This window comes from Lynx rufus, unplaced genomic scaffold (assembly GCF_022079265.1).
Source record: "Lynx rufus isolate CCGP_SWC_20201006 ecotype Redwood Valley unplaced genomic scaffold, mLynRuf1.p SCAF_5, whole genome shotgun sequence".
In the NCBI taxonomy this organism is placed as follows: Eukaryota; Metazoa; Chordata; class Mammalia; order Carnivora; family Felidae; genus Lynx; species Lynx rufus.
The window spans coordinates 150801156-150821620 of record NW_025814867.1 but is presented as its reverse complement, the minus strand read 5'-3'; the positions used below and the strand labels follow the sequence as shown (position 1 = coordinate 150821620).

Below are 20465 nucleotides of genomic sequence, written 5' to 3'. Positions count from 1 at the left end.
GTGCGAAAGTTAAAAAATCAAGCTTTTGAAAGAAACAGAACATTCTGGTGATGTTAGAGAAAGCAAAGGTTATAAACAGAACCCAAAAAGTGCTTATCATAAAGGAAAAAACTGATACATGGCACTATAGTGAAGTTAGTGTCATCTGTTTGTGAAAACAAAACATCAAAAGTGAAAAGGCAAGCCACAGAATGTGAGAAGCTATTTGTAATACATATATTTGACTAATGACTCATATCCAAAATAAATTTTTTTAAAACCTAATGAATAAGACATTCAACTCAAAAGAAAAGAAAATATCCAAACAGGCACTTCACAAAAGAGAATATCCAAATGGTCGATAAGCGTATGAAAAGATGCTCAACTTAAATATCCTTGATCAACTTAAGGAAATGCAAATTAAAATCACAGCAATGTGTCATTACATACCCATCAGAATGTCTAAATGAAATGACACAAAATAGTAAGTGTCAGTGAGGACGTGGAACTGAAACTCTCATATACTGCTGGCAGGAGTATAAAATGATACAACCAGACAGGAAATTATGTAGGAAAGCTGCATATAAGCATACTTTCGTCCCAGCAACTCCACTCCTTAATTATATTCTCAACAGGAATGAATACGTATGTTCACAATGATACTATCTGTAAAAGCCAAATACTAGAAACTACCCAAATGCCCATCAACATTAGAATGGATAAAATGTGGTATATTCATGCAATAGATGAACACTTTACAACTACATGCAACAATATGGATCTCAAAAACAATGCTGAATGCCAAACATAAAAGAGCACATACCATATGACTATTTACATTGCACAAAAACAGGCAAAACTAACCCGTAGCGCTGGAAGCTGGGATAGTAGTTATCCTGGGGGAGGAGGTGGGCAGACTGGGAAGAGGAAAAAAGCAGACTTCTGGGGCTGTGATCTGGGTGCCGATCTTACACATGTAAGGTGCCGGGACCTTACACATGTAAGGTTTCTGAAAATTCAACCTATATACTTATGAATCATATGCTTCGCAGTATGTGTATTTTTCTTTTTTCTGAAGATTGCATGAGCCATTCTTTTGCTGGAGACTAGAATGTCCAGTTTAACGTCTGAAATACAGTAGCCAGACTGAGGTCCAAGTCACACAGTGGGGCTAGAAAAATCCTAGGTCTTTGAGGACATTGTTGAGCAACTAAATACACAACCCTAGAGCCACGTTCTTCTTGACTTTTTGAACGAGGTTAAGTTTTCTTCACCATGTAAACAGGGTTTTCTACTATTTGCAACCAAACACATCATGACAGAATGGCATATCTCGTCTCATTACTTCTCTCCCTAGATACTTTTAACAGCTGCCTATACTGTTACATTTCCTCTTATCTCAACCCACTCCAACCCAGCATCCATTCCAAGCTTCCCACAGACAGATCTCCCTATGGGAACTAGAAGATGTTCATATTGCTCAATCTAAGTTCCATTTGGCTTCTCAGCAACAGGCACTACTGGCCACTCTCTCCCTCTTGCTTTCATGACATCACGCTTCCAGTTTTCCTCTTACCTCTCTGGCTACCTCTTAACAGTCTCCATGCAGGTTCATCTTCCCTTAACTGGCCACTATTTGTGCCCCTCAAGGCTCAGTCCTAGTTCTCAGCTCATCCTCACTCTAGACCAGTGGGTCTCAGCCTTGGTTACACGAGTACTATTTGGGGGGCTGCTAGAAGCCCAATTAATCAAAAATCTCTGGGTTGGGGGCACTTCTTCCAAGCTCAATTCCAGGGCGCAATAAAAGTTGAGAACCGTCTCCCCAAGCAACCTCACCCACATCTACAACTTCAAATCATCTAGGTTAACTATCCCAGTATTTGTCTCCTGCCCAAACCTCTCCCTGGAGTGGCAGACCTACCTAACTCATTGCCGGTGTGACATTCCAACTGGAATCCTTCAAGGACACTTTAAATCAGGATGTCCAAGAGTGAAGTCAAGTTCTATTTCCTACAAATGTATCTCTTCTAGTGAGCTCAGTATTACAGAGTAAGCCTATAATCTATGAAGTGGCTGAAGGCAGAAACTTCATAATAGTTCCAAACACCAAACCATAAGCAACCTCTGTCCCTTCTACTTTCAAAGTATGTCAAATCCTTCCGCTTCTCCATTTCCACTACCATTACCCTGCTCCAAGCTACCATCATCTCTGGCCTAGAGTACTGCAATAGCCTCCTAACCCACATTCTTTCTGCATCCCCTCCAAACCCATTCTCCTCACTACAACTAGACTGATCTTTTTAAGGTATTAATCGTGCCATCTCCCCTCAATTTAAAATCTTTTACTCACTTCTTGATGTTCTTAAAGGCCAACAGTCTTAATGAAGCCTACAAGACCCTCCCTGGTCTCGCCCCTGACCACCACTCCCCTCCTCCTCTGTATTCAGGCCACCCAGCACACTACTAATTCCATGAATACAACATCCTCCCTCCCACCATTGGCCCACCATCTAGAATACAGTGGGAACCATGTCCGTTTTTGCCCATTTCTGACAGAGCTAAAAGCAGAACTCCCATCATACTGGCTGAATCAATGTTGAATGTTATTGTTATTATAATTAATATAATATACAATACTACAACTACAGTACTATATTACAATCACGTTGTAAATACTATATTCATTAGTGCCTGTGTATATAAATATATAAGAACACTAACATATTTTCACATTTACTAGCACATGACCACATCCTCCTACTAAAACCAACTGGGCATAGTAAATTACATGGGGTTACTGCTCATCCAACCTAGTACAGCCTGAAACCTAAACACTCTGGAGAGCAGGTATGCCTTTAGGAACAGCAATACCCTGAACAATACATCTCTGAAAACAGGAAACAAGAAATGCAAATGGCTACTTACTCTGAAAGACTGTGTGACATAATGGTGAGAGTACTGAACAGAAGAGAGAGTTCTAGCCTAGATGATCCAACTGAATACCTGTTACATGGCAAAGTGTTCTCTCTCCAGCCCCTTCACCTATTTCTTCATATATGACGTGCTACATTTTGCCTTAAAATGTTAGGAATGAATACGTATTGTCCCCTCCTCTAGCTTCCATGTGGATTTGCTAGATGAACCATTTCTGAGCTATCTCCTTCCCCACCCCTAACTTTTCCCTGGAGGATGAATAATAACTACCTAGTGGACGGGGAGGGGCACAAATCATAGTGGCGTAGCCTCTTCTTTTTCTCTTTGGAATCTTCTACTGAACACCATCATAACACCAGATTCCCTTTTCCTCCAAGCTTAAAGTTCATAAAAGTCGCTGTAGCCAGTTCTGTCTGTGATCATGGATGAATAAGTCACTTAGCTATGAGACTATCCTGATAAAGCTCTGTTCTCTAAAAACTGGATCAGCATTAGAGGGAAGACTGGATCATCATTTGCCTGTCTTCTGTTTCCATCTCTTAACTGATTCTGGACTTGGGAGGGACATGGGATGCTATTTATTGACTCTCTCAAATCACAATATATGTAAGGACTTTGCAAGACATAAAAGGATTATCACTTTTTTCATTCCCTATTATAAGTCATCACTATCAGGGACTGACCAGACCAACAAAGAAATAGTAATACTCCTCCTCAAGTTCACAGATCTGACAATGAAGCGACAAAAGCAGGATTCAGATGTAACGGTCATTCACTGCCAAATAAGCAGTGACTGATAACCATCAACTGAATAAACACATACACTATATATCAAAAGTTGTCACCTGGAATTAAAATTATATAAACTCTTTCATCCAAGTAAAAGCAATCAGCAATTTCTCTACAGATATACTTGTACCTGAGTGCAGAATATAAGTAAAAGGATAATCATTACAGAGCTGTAATTTTTTTTAACTAGAAATAATTTATATTCTAATACAAACTAACCAAAGCATGAGTAATCCATTTCGTAAAAGGCTACGGAGCCATGAGCATATACAAGGGTATATCTCTATATACACTGATATGCAACAAGCTCCAAGATTTAAGTATTAGGTGGAAAAAAGTGCAACAGTGTGTAGAGCATGCTCCTATGTTAAAATATATATATTTTAACACACACACAAGGAATATATTTTAACACACACACACACATATATATGAACATTACATTGAACCAAACGAAACTGCCTATATTCTGACTTATAAAAATGGCAACTGCATTTGATTCAACATAGTAAGCGCTTATATAGGCATAAGACATTATGGAAACACATAAGGACCTGAAAAGATGAATTAGGGCAGGGGTCTGAGCTTGGCAAGAGTTTTCAGTTCATTCTTTTGTACTCTTAACTTCTTATGATGTGCATTACTGCTTTTTAAAAGCACAAAGAAGACTGAAAAAATAAATTCAAAAGCTTCAAAAGCAAATTCAGCAGCTTGTAAAAATAGAGTCCGCAAAAGAAAGAGAGCAGCATGAGCAAAAATTCACCAAACCAAAACACTCACAGTGACATTCCTCACACACACTAGGATTTTTTTAAATAGGCTCTAGGCCCAATGTGAGGCTCAAACTCATGACCCCAAGATCAAGAGTTCAAGAGTCACACATGCTCTACTGACTGAGCCAGTCAAGCACCACACACTAGATTTTTTTAAGTTCTCGCAGGAACATAAAATTGACTTGATTTATGCCTCTGGCCTCAGAGAAATTCAGAAAGACACCAAAGAAACAAAAACAAAAAAACAGAAGTCATTTTAAAGTCTATCTTCCTGCTATTAATCACAAGTTGGATCTAAAAGAAGAGAACGTATTATGATGGGTAATTAAATAGTGAAGGTCAAAGTAAATACCAAGTTTAAAGCTCGATAATTTTCCAAAGTAAATTAAAAAAAAAACATCCAAGGCTAAACTTTCCCTTTCTCCAATTACATTTCCCCTTACACAGTTTATCACATCCCATCAAAGAATGCAGATTTCCACGTGTGAGTACCAGAAGGAATGAAACAGCAAGGAGGCACAGCCTAATCACATACCTCGCTTAAGTACCCATAACTACAGAAGCCATAGATATGTCTAATTGCTTTTTCTAGATTCTCCTTTAAACTAAAAACAGCTGATTACTTCAATTAAAACTACCACTCTAGGGGCACCTGGGTGGCTCAGTTGGTTAAGCATCCGACTTCAGCTCAGGTCATGATCTCACAGTCTGTGAGTTCGAGCCCCGCGTTGGGCTCTGTGCTGACAGCTCAGAGCCCGGAGCCTGCTTCAGATTGTGTCTCCCTCTCTCTCAAAAATAAATAAAAACATTAAAAAAAAAACCTATCACTCTATAATGCTCTGTAACTGCCAAATCGTATTTGAAAAGTAAACTTCTGGAAGACATGAATAAAAGGACATCTCAGCCACACCAGGCATTTTGGGGTACACTGCACAGTCCTGAGCCTGAAGTATTCAGCAGATGCTGTAGCAGGAGATAGAGCATTTCCACACACACTACCCCCCTCACCCCAATCCCATTCCAAGGATTCCCCAAGTGCGACATCTGCAGACCTGGAGGTGCACGTGTCTGATGAATGGGAAGAGTTTAGGTGGGCTCTTGGCCTCACCTACACTCACCCAAAGGTGACCTGATTTACAAACTGTGACTATCTGGCATTAAAACCACACCACCACCACTTTGACCATTTCTGAATGAAGCATTTTCCCCATACACCTCACATCCGGCTCCCCACCTTTGGTCTTAAAATACTTATTATTTCTCTTCTTTCAAGATTACTTTTCACTTATTTTATCCTTGATGTTTAGGGAACGCTGCTTTTTTCTTTTTTCATCTTATCATGTGCATTTTCAATTTCACTGTATCACTTTTTATCACATATTTCAAGTATACATAAAAGTACAAAGAATAACATTAATATAGCCAACACCCATGTACCAGCTTAGCAAGATCTTAACATTTTGCCACATTCACTTCAGATCTTTTTGCAGAACTTTGTTACAGTTGACATCCACTGTGTATCATCTTTCTTATCTCCGATCCTTTTCCCTCCTTCCCTCCCCAGGAGACAGCCACTCCCCTAGTGTTTAACATGCCCATGCATTTTAAAAAGTTTTAATACACACTATGTATTAATTGTGGATATGTAAGTCATTTTGCATATTTTGAACATTATATAAATGGCATCATACCATACAAATTCTGCAACTTGCTTTTTCACTCAGCATTGTCATCATTTTAACTGCTACATAAGATTCCATTGTATGAATATACCATCATTTGTTTATCCATTCCCCCACTGATGGACATTTGAGTTGTTTCCATTCCTTTACTCTTACAAACAATGCTATCGTGAAGGCTTGCACGTATCTTCTTGGGGACACGTCTGAGTTTGGAGGATATGAGCCTAGAAGTGGGCTGCAGAGTATGCACATCTTCACCTTGCCAAATTGCTGTCCAAAGTGATTGCACCAATTTATATTTTCTCCGGCAGAGTACGCAAGTTTCCTTTGTTCCACATCCTCTCAAACACTTGGTATTATGAAGCTTTAAAAATTTTTGCCAATCTGATGGACATGAAAAAAAGACTCACGGTTTGTAATCAGCATGTCCTATAAGGATATTAATGTTTATTGACTATTTGAAGCATTTATTTTTAATTTTCTTTTCAGCTTTCACATTACCCTTTGATTCTACCATCACCCGTCCATGGGGATTAGTAGTAGAGACCCTGCATCCAGGCTGTCTGGGTTTAAATTCTGGCTCCATCACACCCACCTAGTATCTGAGAACACTTTACTTGACCTCCCATTCCTGTTTCCTCATCTAAAAAGAGTCAGGAGCAACCACCTCACAGGGTCGTGGAGGGTTGTTGAGCTTGTGTGTGTAAAGTGCTCAGAACAGTGCCGGGGGCGGGGGGGTGGGGTGGTTGGAGGCTTTACCCTCAGGTGTCCCACAGCTGCTCAGCCAGATTCCCATGACAGATCTACCAAACCTCAGATGTGAGACCTTCAAAACATCTCAACCACGGTAACTCAGCTAAAGGGCATGGGTCCTTCTGCTGTCAATGACACGAGTGAATCACTGGCAACGTGTTCCTTTCTGAAGTCACACTATCTACACTATCTATTCACTTAATCAGGAATGAAACGTACTGTGGACTCAGAAAACATCCCTAGGTTACTGAGCAAGTCATGTAAACAATGTGTGAGAAGGTGGGAAACACCAACAAACCCGTGTGGCACAATATTTCTGACATTACATTGGCATCCAATACATATTGGTGATCACCTAAGAAGGAAATGCTGCTGACCTGCCTCTAGTGAAAACTTCGATGGTGTCGACCCACAAGCTAGACCATCAGGAAGTCAGTACAAGGATGGACACACAACCCTGCTTTTAACCTTTACCTCACCAGGCTACCTGGCTTCTGTATTTCTACTTTGATGCACCTCGTTTGCAGCACAGTTTTAAGAGGATCCTCCTTGAATGTCTAGCATTCAACACTCGTGAAAGAGGGCAGAAACCCCCTGGCTGGCCTCTCAGCTCTCGGAGCTCCCCTATGCAGAGCGGATGACCTTTTGCCCAATCAACATTTCGATTTTCACAAGAGGCTAGCCAAGTTGCCAACCTATTCATCTTGAAAGCACACAGATTCACCATCAAACAGCATAGGATATCTGCAATTCTGGACCTAGCCAGACGCAATAACCTAAGGACATTTGCAGCTCATTTCTTGTCAGAACCAGTTGAGGACAGTGGTATTGACGGAAGACTGTGTCAAGCCCATCCATTCCTCTAGTCTAGATAGCCTCGGTTTATCCACGGCTTAAGCCATCTAAAAGCTGCATAACGTTAATACAGCGGTATTCTCCGAGGTGGTTGGATTACTGGTGATTTTTATTTTCTTCTTTTTAAACTCTCGTATTTTCCAAATTTTCTACCATGAGAATGTGTTCTGTTTATAATAAAAGAAAAACACATGTTATTTTTAAAAGCTACATACTTGGAACATACTCTCTTCCCCACTCCCACCCTCCCGCATCCCAATGTAAGCACTTTAACTAAAAAATCACTGGTATCAAACTCTCTGCTTTCATCAGAAAACGCCACAAAAAAATTGTGAAACCCAAAACTGCACTTTCAGAGAGTTTTCTGCTTTCACAGAAAAGTTGTGGAGGTTCTTTCTTGTCCATCACTCAATTCAAGTTACTTGTAAGCCATCTAAGAAATTTCTTCCAGAACTAAACATCAGGAAAATTGTTTCACCCGAACAACTTCTGTCTGCCTTCTTCATGGACAGTGAAAAATCTCGTGTAACTTGTCAGGTTTTCTCCTTTTATTTTGGCAATAGAAAGGTCAAACACAAATATGAATTATAACTAATAACTTTACAGGACTTTATGCCTATGCATCTTTACTCTGAGGATCCCCAGCTCTAAACTGGCTTTTTAGTTTGTCTTGTTGTGCTTGTAATATTCTTCTACTGAGTGCATATATTCCTGCAGCCACTCTAAGCCCATCTTACAGTATGGCAGGATATAACTAAACGTAATAGCATATACTGTTCACTACTAATGCTTGTGATATTATCCTAAAAATTTTTAATTGAGGAACAACAAAATCATGGCACAGTGTCAACAATCTTTCTCAACTAATACATAAAATCTCAATGCAACATAAGAAACTAAGACTGAATTACATAAATCATAATTCAAGTCTCATAGCTAAACCATTAAATATCTTTTCTTTCTTTCACTTATAAGTGAGATTTACTTAATTTTTTATATCAAGATATAGGAAAGAAACAGCAAAAATTCTTCCAGAATTATAAAGATCAATTAAAGGAGCAAAAGGAGGTAACACAGGAACACCTGGGATTCTCTCTCTCTCTCTCTCTCTGCTCCTCTCCCACTCGTGCTTTCTCTCTCAAAATAAATAAACTTAAAAAAAAGGGGGGGAGTAACATAGATATTATAAACACAAACTTTGATACCATCAGATAAGATCCGTGTTCAAATCCTGACATCACTACTTACTAATAGTATGAGCCCCCCCAAATTTCAATGTGGAGAATAACATTACCTATTAAGTGTGTTATGAGAATTAAGAAACACATGTACAAGTACTGAAAAAAGCATACATGTTATCCACTCAATCAACAGCTGCTGCTGTCATTGTTGTTCTATATAAAGCCTATAGAGCCCCTTTAACCATTTATTTCTGCCAAAACTACTGAAGGATTTTCTTGTCTACCTGCAAAACAGAAATATTTCTCAAATATGGGTAGTTTAGCATAATAGCTCAGTGACTGGGGTACTCTAACCAACTTACCTAAACTGTCCAGTGCGAAGAAAACAAAGAGCTCGGTTACCATAAAGAAGGTGATTTTCAGGTCTTTAAAAGAAATAATGTTTAGTCAGGAAAGTACATTATACACAAAACAAATAAAAAGCACACAGAAAACATAAGGCATGAAAAACTTCTCAAAACCTTGACATCTATGTGGCAGAGCAGAAGGAATATAGGATTTGGAGACCTAATTGGCTAAGTCCTGGTTCCTTCACTTCCTACCATAGTTAACTTTATTCAAATCAATCTATATTTCCCTGTATTCAAAATGTTCTACCATTTCTGCCTAGCTCATAGGGATGCTGTGAAGATAAAATAAGGCATAATAAAAAGTTAGCAAACCACAAGTGTGGCATAGGTACAAAGGACAGAATTATACTCACATAAGTCAGGACTATACCACTTTGACAAAGAACTCTGAAAGTCTTTAAACTACAACAATAATTTAAACAGCTTCATTTCACATTTTATCCTTTCTAGTTTTATCTGTTTCTTTCCTCAGAGCAGAGCAGCAGCCTTCCAGGTGTGGTGTGCTACCTTGAGTCACTCATTCCCCATGGAGATGGGCAAGGCACGAAAGAGGGTAGCTGTCTGCAACACATCCTCCAAAGGCTGCTACAATACTAGGTGGCCCAGCTAATATGTCAGTAGGAACCAAATCTGAGTTACAGATGCAGGAATGCTACAAAATTCTAGCAGCTGAGCAAACAGAAGATGAGGTAGAAAAAATACACACCTTCTCTCAACAATCCCAACTATTATCCTTTAAAAGTTCCCTCTTAGGAAGCAAAACTTCCCAAATGGGAATTTCTAATGGAAATCTTAAGTATTAGTAACTAACCCTTTTTGATCAGTTAACAATCTGGAAGATGTCAGCTAAAGGCAAAATGAGAACAAGAAGAAAAAACAGATGACCCTATACTGGAAAGCTTGAGAGAAATGGGGTAGGGTAGAAGTAATATTCACAATCCTGCCTGACTTGCTTGAATTCTACTGCTTGGTTAAGTTCATTGACCCAGGCCATCCCTAATACTTCTGGTGCCGAAGGGTGAGAACATCTATTCCACTTGGCAAACTGAAATTACTCTCTAATTCCTTGCCTTGTTTTTATTTCTCCTGACTAGCATTCTAACTTGATCTGCCACACAAAAAGGATCTCGTTCTATTTTGCTCTTACCTATATTCAATGGCTCTGGTGTAATAGATAATAGCTATATCAAATCTTTCTTTTGAAAACTCTTCATTTCCTTTCATTTTCATTAGTTCTCCTTGCTGAGAAACCAAGGTGAAAAAAGACTCATAAATTAAATGCAAAGGCAATCAAGAACCCAGTATCTAGGAAAAATAGTTCTAGGTTTTTGTCATTGACAACAGAAATAACCTGGGGTATTATTTATGTGGAAAAGGGGAATGCAATACTCAATATGTTGGTATATATATTTAAAGAAACCAGTCTCTGACGATTCAATGCTAACTTTGTTAAAGGAATATTAGAAAGTAAAACCACATTATGAATAACTACTAATAATTAATCCCCTTGTGTATAGTATTTGGCAGGCCCACTTTTAAATATACCTACTGAGCCTGCCACACAGCAGGGAAAAAAGCAGATGCAAGAGTTAGAAAATGTGATATTATTTAGGGGCACCTGGGCGGCTCAGTCAGTTGAGTATCCAACTCTTGATTTCAGCTCAAGTCATGATCTCACAACTCCGTGAGTTCAAGCTCCATATAAGGCTCTGTGCTGACAGTACAGAGCCTGCTTGCAATTCTCTTTCTCCCTCTCTCTGCCCCCTCCCCTGCTTGTGTGCTAGCGTGCACACACTCTTTCTCTCTCAAAATAAATAAACTTAAAAAAAAGAAAATGTGGTATTATTCAATAACCTAAGTGCCAAAAAAAAACCCCAATATATAAATCAGTAACATATAGGCAATGTTGAATAGATTAATTGCCAAAAAATGAAGCAGCAAAATTAGTAAGAATGTGAAATCAAAGATGCTACAGATGCAGCTGAAACTTTTCACTTCAAATACTTACAGTTTCAGAATAAACAGAGTAAAATAAACTGGATCACATAAATGGCTTTAATTAGTGAATTAAATAGAACATTAAATATTTTCCTAAATCCTTCTTTAAAAATTTAGTTGAATCTTATTTACTTGAGCACCCAGCTGGCTCAGTGGGTACAGCATGTGACTCTTGATTTCAGGGTTTAAGTTTGAGCCCCACACTGGGTGCAGAGATTACTTAAAAATAAAATCTTTAGGGGCGCCTGGGTGGCGCAGTCGGTTAAGCGTCCGACTTCAGCCAGGTCACGATCTTGCGGTCCGGGAGTTCGAGCCCCGCATCGGGCTCTGGGCTGATGGCTCAGAGCCTGGAGCCTGTTTCCGATTCTGTGTCTCCCTCTCTCTCTGCCCCTCCCCCGTTCATGCTCTGTCTCTCTCTGTCCCAAAAATAAACAAACGTTGAAAAAAAAAATTAAAAAAAAAAAAATAAAATAAAAAAAATAAAATCTTTAAATAAAAAAAAATTGTATTTCCTATGATTAAATTCTATGGCATGTGAATTACATCTTAATAAAGCTATACCAGAGAAAATCATACTTCCTCAACTAAGTAAAAGCCTTTCAATTTAAAAAAAATCAAATTTCAGTTTATAATTAACTCTTAAAATATGTACAATTTGATATTTATGTTATTCAACATTATGTGAATTTAATAATATATAAATATATATTTTAAAAATATATGTGTAACATTAGAAAATTCTGATCAAGATGTTGTTTGCCTGTTCCAAAAAAAAAATATTCCAATTAAAATTTATTAAAAATTTCCCTCAAACCTGTTTATGAATTTTACAGTTTGTTGTGTGCTGACAGTTTTTTTGAACTTCCTTTGAATGTTAATAAAAGTTCTAACAGATAAATCTTAAAATATACTTACAAGTAAATATTTATTCTCACCTCTATACACTCCACACAATTTTGAGTTTTAAATTCTTCAAGCAAATTGCAGTTTTCTGTTATGACTTTAGTTATGTGATACTTGTCTAAATTTTATTTTTAGGAGAGAGTGAGAAAACAAATTGGTACTGTTAATGTTCTAAAACTTAGGTTATGTAAGTCAATCCATAAAGTCAACTAATTATTATACCTTCTAAATAACATGTTTCTTGTAATCTTTTACATGTACCAAATAATACAACTGAAAATACACAACTGAAAATGTTTTAGAACACATTATTAGATTCATTGCTTGCTGGGAGTCTCATCTGTTTTATGTCTAGCATTAAAAAAAAGCACTTATTATTACATTAGTTCTAATTGTAGTTTAAATAAATGTTCGGTCATGATATTCCAAACAGGTCTCATAATTACTCAAGTCAGTTCCACAAACATTACTGAGCATGTATGGTGTACCTGGCACAATAGTCAATAAAAATGTCTAACAACAAAAACATGGAAAACTCTCTAAAATGTATTTAATGTAACAAATAATTTTAAATATCTTAATTTAACATTCTGACTCTCATGAATGAAATGTTAAAATGTTATTTGAAATACCATTCTTTTAAAAATTTAATAAACTAATTAAAACACAGTAGGTAATAACCAAAACTTATATTAAAAGTATACCAAGACTTCATTTTCTATATTTTTAGCTATTCTATAAAAAATATTTTTTAACAGATAGTAATTTTATCCCAACAAAATCATAGTTAAGCCTCTACCAAACACATACATTTCCAAGGTGAAAAAAGTATCTAAAATCTAAGATTTAAGAAAGAATTCTGAAAGGTCACCAAATAAAGTAATTAATAAGGGATAAAGTAAGATTACAGGATAAAAACCTAGGCTTTGAAATTAGGGAATCTTGACCTCTCACCTAGGCCGTACTACTCACTAGATTGCAGAAATATCACTTAACCTCCCAAAGCCTTAGTTTGCTTACTTCTAAAATAAGGACAACAGCAGCTACCATAAGACAGCTATTGTAAAGAAGAGAACAGAGACAGAGTGTTGGAACCGAGTCCACATGGGTGCCCGATGTGATACTGCTCCTCCACTTTTACCATAAAATCTACCCTGTAATTAAAGGCCTCCAGAACAATGAGGAGAACCATCTCTATCAACGCAGCCTTCAGGTTTAAGCTTAATTTCTCTCTACCACTTACATTAAACAGCATAAGACTTGACCTCTTCTCAGTAGGGATGGCAAATTACCAGTCATCATCAACCAAGGAGCCAAATATTTTCTGCTTCAAGATCCCTATAGCTAGGGGCACCTGGGTGGCTCAGTCAGTAAGTGCCCAACTTCAGCTCACGTCAGGACCTCGCAGTTCGGGAGTTCCAGCCCCGCACTGGGCTCTGTGCTGACAGCTCAGAGCCTGGAGCCTGCTTCAGATTCTGCGTCTCCCTCTCTCACTACCCCACCCCTGCTCACGTGCACGCGCGCACACTCACTCTCTCTCTCAAAAATAAACATTAAAAAAATCTTTTTAATTAAAAAAAAAGATATACTACAAAAAAACTGCTAACATTCAAATTATTTAGAGAAATATATTTCACAAAGTAAATAAATATATAAAGCAGTTTCATCATACAAAAGATTAACAGTCATCAGGGAAATGAAAATTACAATCTCAGCTCTTATTTCTCTTTTTTTTATCCTTATTTTTGAGAGAGAGAGAGACAGAGCATGAGCAAGGGAGAGGCAGAGAGAGAGGGAGACAAAGAATTCGAAGCAGGCTCCAGGTTCTGAGCTGTCAGCACAGAGCCCCATGTGGGGCTTGAACTCAGGAACCGTGAGATCATGACCTGAGCCGAAGTCAGATGCTTAACCGACTGAGCCACCCAAGTGCCCCCTTATTTCTCTTTTGAAAGAGAATACATAGTGCCAGTTGTGATCTCTTTTTCTGGGTATTATATATAATAACATGACATTCATTAGGTAGGATTTTTAGAAGTATGATGTCATAAAAAACATTAAGACAGGAAGTACAGAAGAATAAAACTATAAGCTTAAAGTTCTCTTATTCAGGCTTTTCTCTTATTCACAAGAGAAAAACATTTTTTTAAATCCTAAGATAGGGATGCCTGATGGCTCAGTCGGTTGAGGACCTAACGTGGCTCAGGTCATTATCTCGCGGTTCATGAGTTCAAGCTCCATGTTGGGCTCTGTGCTGACAGCTGAGCCTGGAGTCTGCTTTGGATTCTGTGTCTCCCTCTCTCTCTGCCCCTCCCCTGCTTGTGCTCTGTGTTTCTCTCTCTCTCTTAAAAATAAACAAACATTAAAAAAAATCCTAAGATAAATAACCACACATTCCATTTCCCAAATAATTCCTTTAAAAACTGAGTCAAGAAACAATTTAATGCATGTATACTTACATTCAGTGAAGAAAATACTTAACATAGGCCAACAATTGTCAACCGCTCCTAATTTAGGTAGAATTGTTACATCACCTGTGTATTTCACCCAATTCAAAGCTTCTTCCATTGCCAAGATTTTCTGTATCAAAAAGATGGATAAAGAATGTGATTTGGGTATTAACTCTAAATTTACATGTGACACCATATATGTAACATATAGCATTTTAGATTCTTGATAAAAACTTACACGATCTCCTACTTTCATTACACTAGCATGCAACTTAGAACAGCTGGACCCCGATTTGTAAGTTAACAGATACCATGGACTCACACGTTACATCTTTAAGTAACCTCAGGCCACCCTCAGAGAACAGGATGCTGCTTCAATGATTACAGACCTGGAAGCTGAGGTTTACAACCTGGCCAGAGGATGCTCTGTGTAGCACTAAAGTACAATAACAAAAGGTGAGTGAGGGGTCTCAGATCTCATCTAAACTAGGACTTCCACCCTTACCACAAAGTGAAAGGTATAGAGATTAAGGTTCATGAAAGGGACTGTGTATATTAAAAACATTTTTGGAGGGCACCTGGGTGGCTCAGTCGGTTAAGCACCCAACTTCAGCTCAGGTCATGATCTCGCGGTTTGTGAGTTGGAGCCCCACACTGGGTTCTGTGCTGACAGCTCAGAGCCTGGAGCCTGCTTCAGATTCTGTGTCTCCCTCTCTCTCTGCCCCTACCCCGCTCATGCTCTGTCTCTCAAAAATAAACATTCAAAAAAATTTTTAATTTTTTAAGTTTATTTATTTTGAGAGAGAACACGCACAGTGGGGGAGGGGTACAAAGAAGGAGAAACAGAATCCCAAGCAGGTTCCGTACTATCAGCACAGAGCCCAACGTGGGGCTCGAACTCACGAACTGTGAGATCGTGACCTGAGCCGAGATCAAGAATTGGACGCTTAACTGACTGAGTCCCCCAGCACCGCAGGACTGGGTATTTTAAATGGTCTGTGGCAAACAGAGAAGAGTAAGCAGATAAACAACAGGAGAAAAGCACAACTGCTCAAATGAGCATTCAGTGCAAAGATCTTCATGAAGAGTCAGGAGTTCACAAGAATGTTATTCATACTTCTGGTCTAAAATGACTTCAGGGGTGCCTGGGTAGCTCAGTCAGCTAAGCGTCTGACTTCGGCTCAGGTCATGATTTCACGGTTCATGAATTCAAGCCCCACATCAGGCTCTGTGCTGACAGCTCAGAGCCTGGAGCCTACTTCAGATTCTGTATTTCCCTCTCTCTCTGCCCTCCTCCACTTGCACTCTGTCTCTCTCTCTCTTTCAAAATTAAATAAAAAAAAATAAAAATAAAAACTATATATATATGTATACATATATATACGTATATATATGTATATATATACACATATATATACATATACACATATATATGTGTGTGTGTATATATATATATACACACACACATATGCATGTGTATATACATATATATATATATGTATATATATATATGTATATATATATATATATATATATATATATATATATATATATGAAGGGCGCCTGGGTGGCTCAGTCAGTTGAGCGTCCAACTTTAGCTTAGGTCACGATCTCGCAGTTCGTGGGTTCGAGCCCTGAATTGGGCTCTGTGTTGACAGCTTGAAGACTGGAGCCTGAAGCCTGGAGCCTGCTTCAGATTCTGTGGCTCCCTCTCTCTCTCTGCCCCTTCCCTGCTCATGCTCTGTCTCTTTCTGCCTCTCAAAAATAAATAAAAACATTTAAAAAATACATATATATGAAATGACTTAAGAAGTAGTGGAGTTATCGATGCTGGCATCAGGCTTAAAGGAAACAGGCAGATGTTTATTATGTTACCAATAGCATTAAAAATTAGATTATTGTACCTGGAGATTATCTAGTAATTACATATCCAAAATGTTCATACTAGAGACCTAGTAATTTCATTTGGGAGAATATATGCAAGGTAAATAATCTAAAAAAGAAAAAAGAATCAATTTGTAAAAGAAGCTCAAAATTATACTACTTACACGGGAGGGAGAAGAAAATGATGCAAACCTCCAGAGTAAGGAGATTTTTTAAGCAAAATATAGAAATCGACGCTACCAAATACTACATGTAAAACACTAAACATGTGAACTCGATCCATGGGCAATGACCAGTGAGATGACTGCCAGTTACTGGCAGTTGTTGTGCCTGCTTCCCATATCTAACACTTACATTTTCTATTTTATAACCAATTCTCAATAAGCCTCCAATAAAGAATGAATCGTTCTGCAAAACAAAACAAAACAAAAAAACACAGTTATTTCCTTATTCAATGAATTACACTTGAATTTTCCAGTGGACAAAAAAAACAAAAAAACAAAAAAAAAAATCCTACATTTCATGAATACTGCTATGTGTTCAGAGTCCACTTCCTACAAGTACTTTCATGCCCAATTTACCTCCTAAGAACCCTGAACCAGGAATTAAGAAATAGTCTTCAATTGGCTTCTAATAATAAAATGACTCAGTGTACCTTTTAGATGTATGGATTTTAAAGTTCATCCCAAGAGAGACAGACTGCATGAGTGGTGTAGGGGCAGAGAGCAGAAGGAAGAGAGAATTCCAAGCAGGCTCTGAGCTGGCGGAACCCATGAAACCAGGAGATCATGACCTGAGCCGAAACTAAGAGTCAGACGCTTAACCAACTGAGCCACCCAGGCACCCCACACCAAATTTTTTATAAAACTACATTGGCTGGGGCACCTGGGTGGCTCAGTTAAGTGTCCGACTTCAGCCCAGGTCATGATCTCAGTTTGTGAGTTTGAGCCCTTCATCAGGGTCTCTGCTGTCAGCGCAAAGCCCGCTTGGGATCCTCTGCCCCCTTCTCTCTGCCCTTCTCCTGCTCATGTTCTCTCGCTCTCAAAAATAAACATTAAAAAAAAAAAGCAACTACACTGGCTGACAGAAGTTACAGCAAAGGATTATCAGCAGGAAATAAATATCAGAATGTCTTTTATTTAAGTTTGCAATCAGAATAATACCAAGAAAAACACTTGGCTCCATAACCAACTGAAGTAAGAAAAATTACTAAATGGCTTTCACAGGGAAAAAAAATAACCCTCAGTGCAGTACAGGGATACTACCTCAAATACGGCATAATAGAAGTTTACCACAAAGTAGTAGTATTTATTGTGGTGATAGTGACAGTGGCATGATTTTATAAGAGAGAACCTTGTCACTTTCAGCGACAAAAGTTCCTGTGAACCAGGAGCATACTTTCATCTGTGCCAAATTCCAGTTTCTATTCTTTGCTGACAAGGAATAGTCCTGGATCTCATCATTCATGTCAGAGCCATGAAAATAGCAGTCCATCTAATCTCTCAAATACACAGCAAACTCATGGGTAGCAGAATAATGTCATGTTAAACCAAACTGAAACCATAACCTCTTAGCCACTATAAGTTACTAACGTGGCCCTGACACGATATGAGTATTTATATTCTTTAGATATGGGGGATTCTATCACTTACCACAACTTTCTTTGCCAAATCCACAATATCTTCCATCAATTCTAGATGTTGTAATTTCTTCAAACTTATCTCAGAAGCATGAGAATTGCTTAAATACAAATTCATTTTTAAAACATCAGGTTCTTATATATAAAAATTCATTGACTTTTATACTTTACTGTACATTATACCTCAATTTAAACTATTTGGAAAAAAATTCTCTCTTCACTCTAGGTAACAGTAAGTTATTTATTAAGTGGACAAAATTCTGTACTTTTTTCTCTCTTCTGTATAACAATACTCTTATTTATAAACAAGCATATTAATTTTCCCTAGGTAGGTTTCAAACCTACCATCTATGCTCTTCAGATATTCATTCATTACATTACCATGACTGGTCAATCATATCTAAATCCAAAGCATTAACTTTTTCCACCTTATTACATTACAGTGAAGGTGAACAATATATAAGAATAAGACAGAAGAATAAGAATAAGGCTTCCATTGTATTTGGTGTTCCTTAATAATGGGCAACATGCTTACAACTGTTTACACAAAACAAATAACATGTAGTAACTTACCCAGCCTCCACACAAGGATGCAACCTTGATATTACAGAACTGTGCTGACGTTGAAACAGAAGTGGCCAGAAGATGTGTATTTTAATGGCATCACAGTAATCTTGCAGGACAGAAACTGGTTTACTACACCACATATTGCAGATATCAAATTCTTAATTAGAAAAAAGTACTCAATTAATATTTTGTGCCTCGTTTTGAAATAAATCAACACTGTTAATAAAGGAAAGGCTACAACAGATATGGAAAGGTAAAAAAGAAGGGGTGAGAAGGATAGGTGAAGGGCATTAGGAGGTAAAACTTCCGGTCATAAAACAAATAAATCACGGGGCTGTAAAGTATAGACAGGATGACGGATATCGTCATCAGCAAGGTAATAACTCTGTATGGTAACATATGGTAACTATTATGGTGAGCATTTCCTAATATATATAAATGTTGTACACCTGAAACTAATAGAATACTGTATACCAACTATACTTCAACTAAAAATATATAAATCGGGGCACCTGGGTGGCTCAGTTGGTTAAATGTCTGACATGATTTCAGATCAGGTCCTGATCTAAGGGTCGTGAGTTCAAGACCCACAGTGGGCTCTGTGCTGGGCATGGAGCCAAATTAAAAAACAAATGAGCAAAAAACAAACAAACAAAAAAACATAAACCAAGGTGCCTGCGTGGCTCAGTCGGTTAAGTGTCCGACTTTGGTTCAGGTCACGATCTCACGGCTTGTGGGTTCGAGCCCTGCATCGGGCTCTGTTCTGACAGCTTGGAGCCTGGAGCCTGCTTCAGATTCTGTGTGTCTCTCTCTCTGCCCCTCCCCTTTTTGCGCTCTCTCTCTGTCTCTCAAAAATAAATAAACGTTAAAAATGTTTTAAAAAGACATAAATCAAAAAATAAAAATGACAGATATGTAGGACTGGTATGTTGATGCGAATGGATGAACCTCCCATTACAGTCTTTTAACAAATTAAAATACCAAGTTACTCACCTAAGTTTCTCTCACTTTGGGTAAAATCTTTATACTGCATCCCCTAAATAGAAAAAAATTCTTTTGATTTGTATCTGGTGAAATGCAAAAATACAGCTTTCAATTTTTAATGTAAGGATTATCAGTACTAAAGTAACAAATTTCAGTGCCCATTTACTTATACACTTTGATTACACTATCTTTGCTCAGTGGTGAGCCTTTAAGCCTTTTTTCAAAGCGTTTCATTTCCCCTGAGCCTGTATCTACGGCTCTCTCGAGAACCATTCTAATCTCCAGTCAGAAAACCATATTTCCTCATCATTCATTCTCTGGTATTGTACATTCTTGTTGAGGCACTGCTTACTTTCCCTTCTGAAATCACATTTGTACCTCCTGTAAAACTTGTGTACCACAGGGGCACCTGGGTGGCTCAGTCGGTTGAGCGTCCAACTTCAGCTCAGGTCATGATCTCACTGTCCATGAGTTTGAGCCCCGCATCGGGCTCTATGCTGAGAGCTCAAAGCCTGGAGCCTGTTTCAGATTCTGTGTCTCCCTCTCTCTCTGTCCCTTCCCCACTTATATGTGCGCACGTGCGCGCGCGCTCTCTCTCTCTCTCTGTCAAAAATAAACATTAAAAAAAAATTTTTTTAAACTTGTGTACCACAAAAACATCTTTACTCCCATAGCTCTAAATCAAAA

General features: G+C 38.2%; 1 protein-coding gene across 5 annotated transcripts in view; it reads right to left on the bottom strand.

Annotated features, from left to right (window-relative positions):
- The window catches only part of TTC3 (tetratricopeptide repeat domain 3), a 129519-nt gene that overhangs the window by 95562 nt on the left and 13492 nt on the right, over nucleotides 1-20465 (bottom strand). For 4 of the 5 annotated variants that reach the window (XM_047099128.1, XM_047099129.1, XM_047099126.1 and 1 more), the window contains exons 3-10: nucleotides 19788-19830; nucleotides 18801-18951; nucleotides 18241-18328; nucleotides 16943-16996; nucleotides 14714-14834; nucleotides 12290-12375; nucleotides 10504-10598; nucleotides 9309-9371 (exon numbers count right to left, since the gene is read on the bottom strand). In XM_047099128.1, the coding sequence (XP_046955084.1) occupies nucleotides 9309-9371; nucleotides 10504-10598; nucleotides 12290-12375; nucleotides 14714-14834; nucleotides 16943-16996; nucleotides 18241-18328; nucleotides 18801-18951; nucleotides 19788-19830 (701 nt within the window). Of the gene's footprint in view, nucleotides 1-6415; nucleotides 7943-9308; nucleotides 9372-10503; nucleotides 10599-12289; nucleotides 12376-14713; nucleotides 14835-16942; nucleotides 16997-18240; nucleotides 18329-18800; nucleotides 18952-19787; nucleotides 19831-20465 lie in introns of those variants that run through there. The other variant, XM_047099130.1, reaches the window with a different exon arrangement.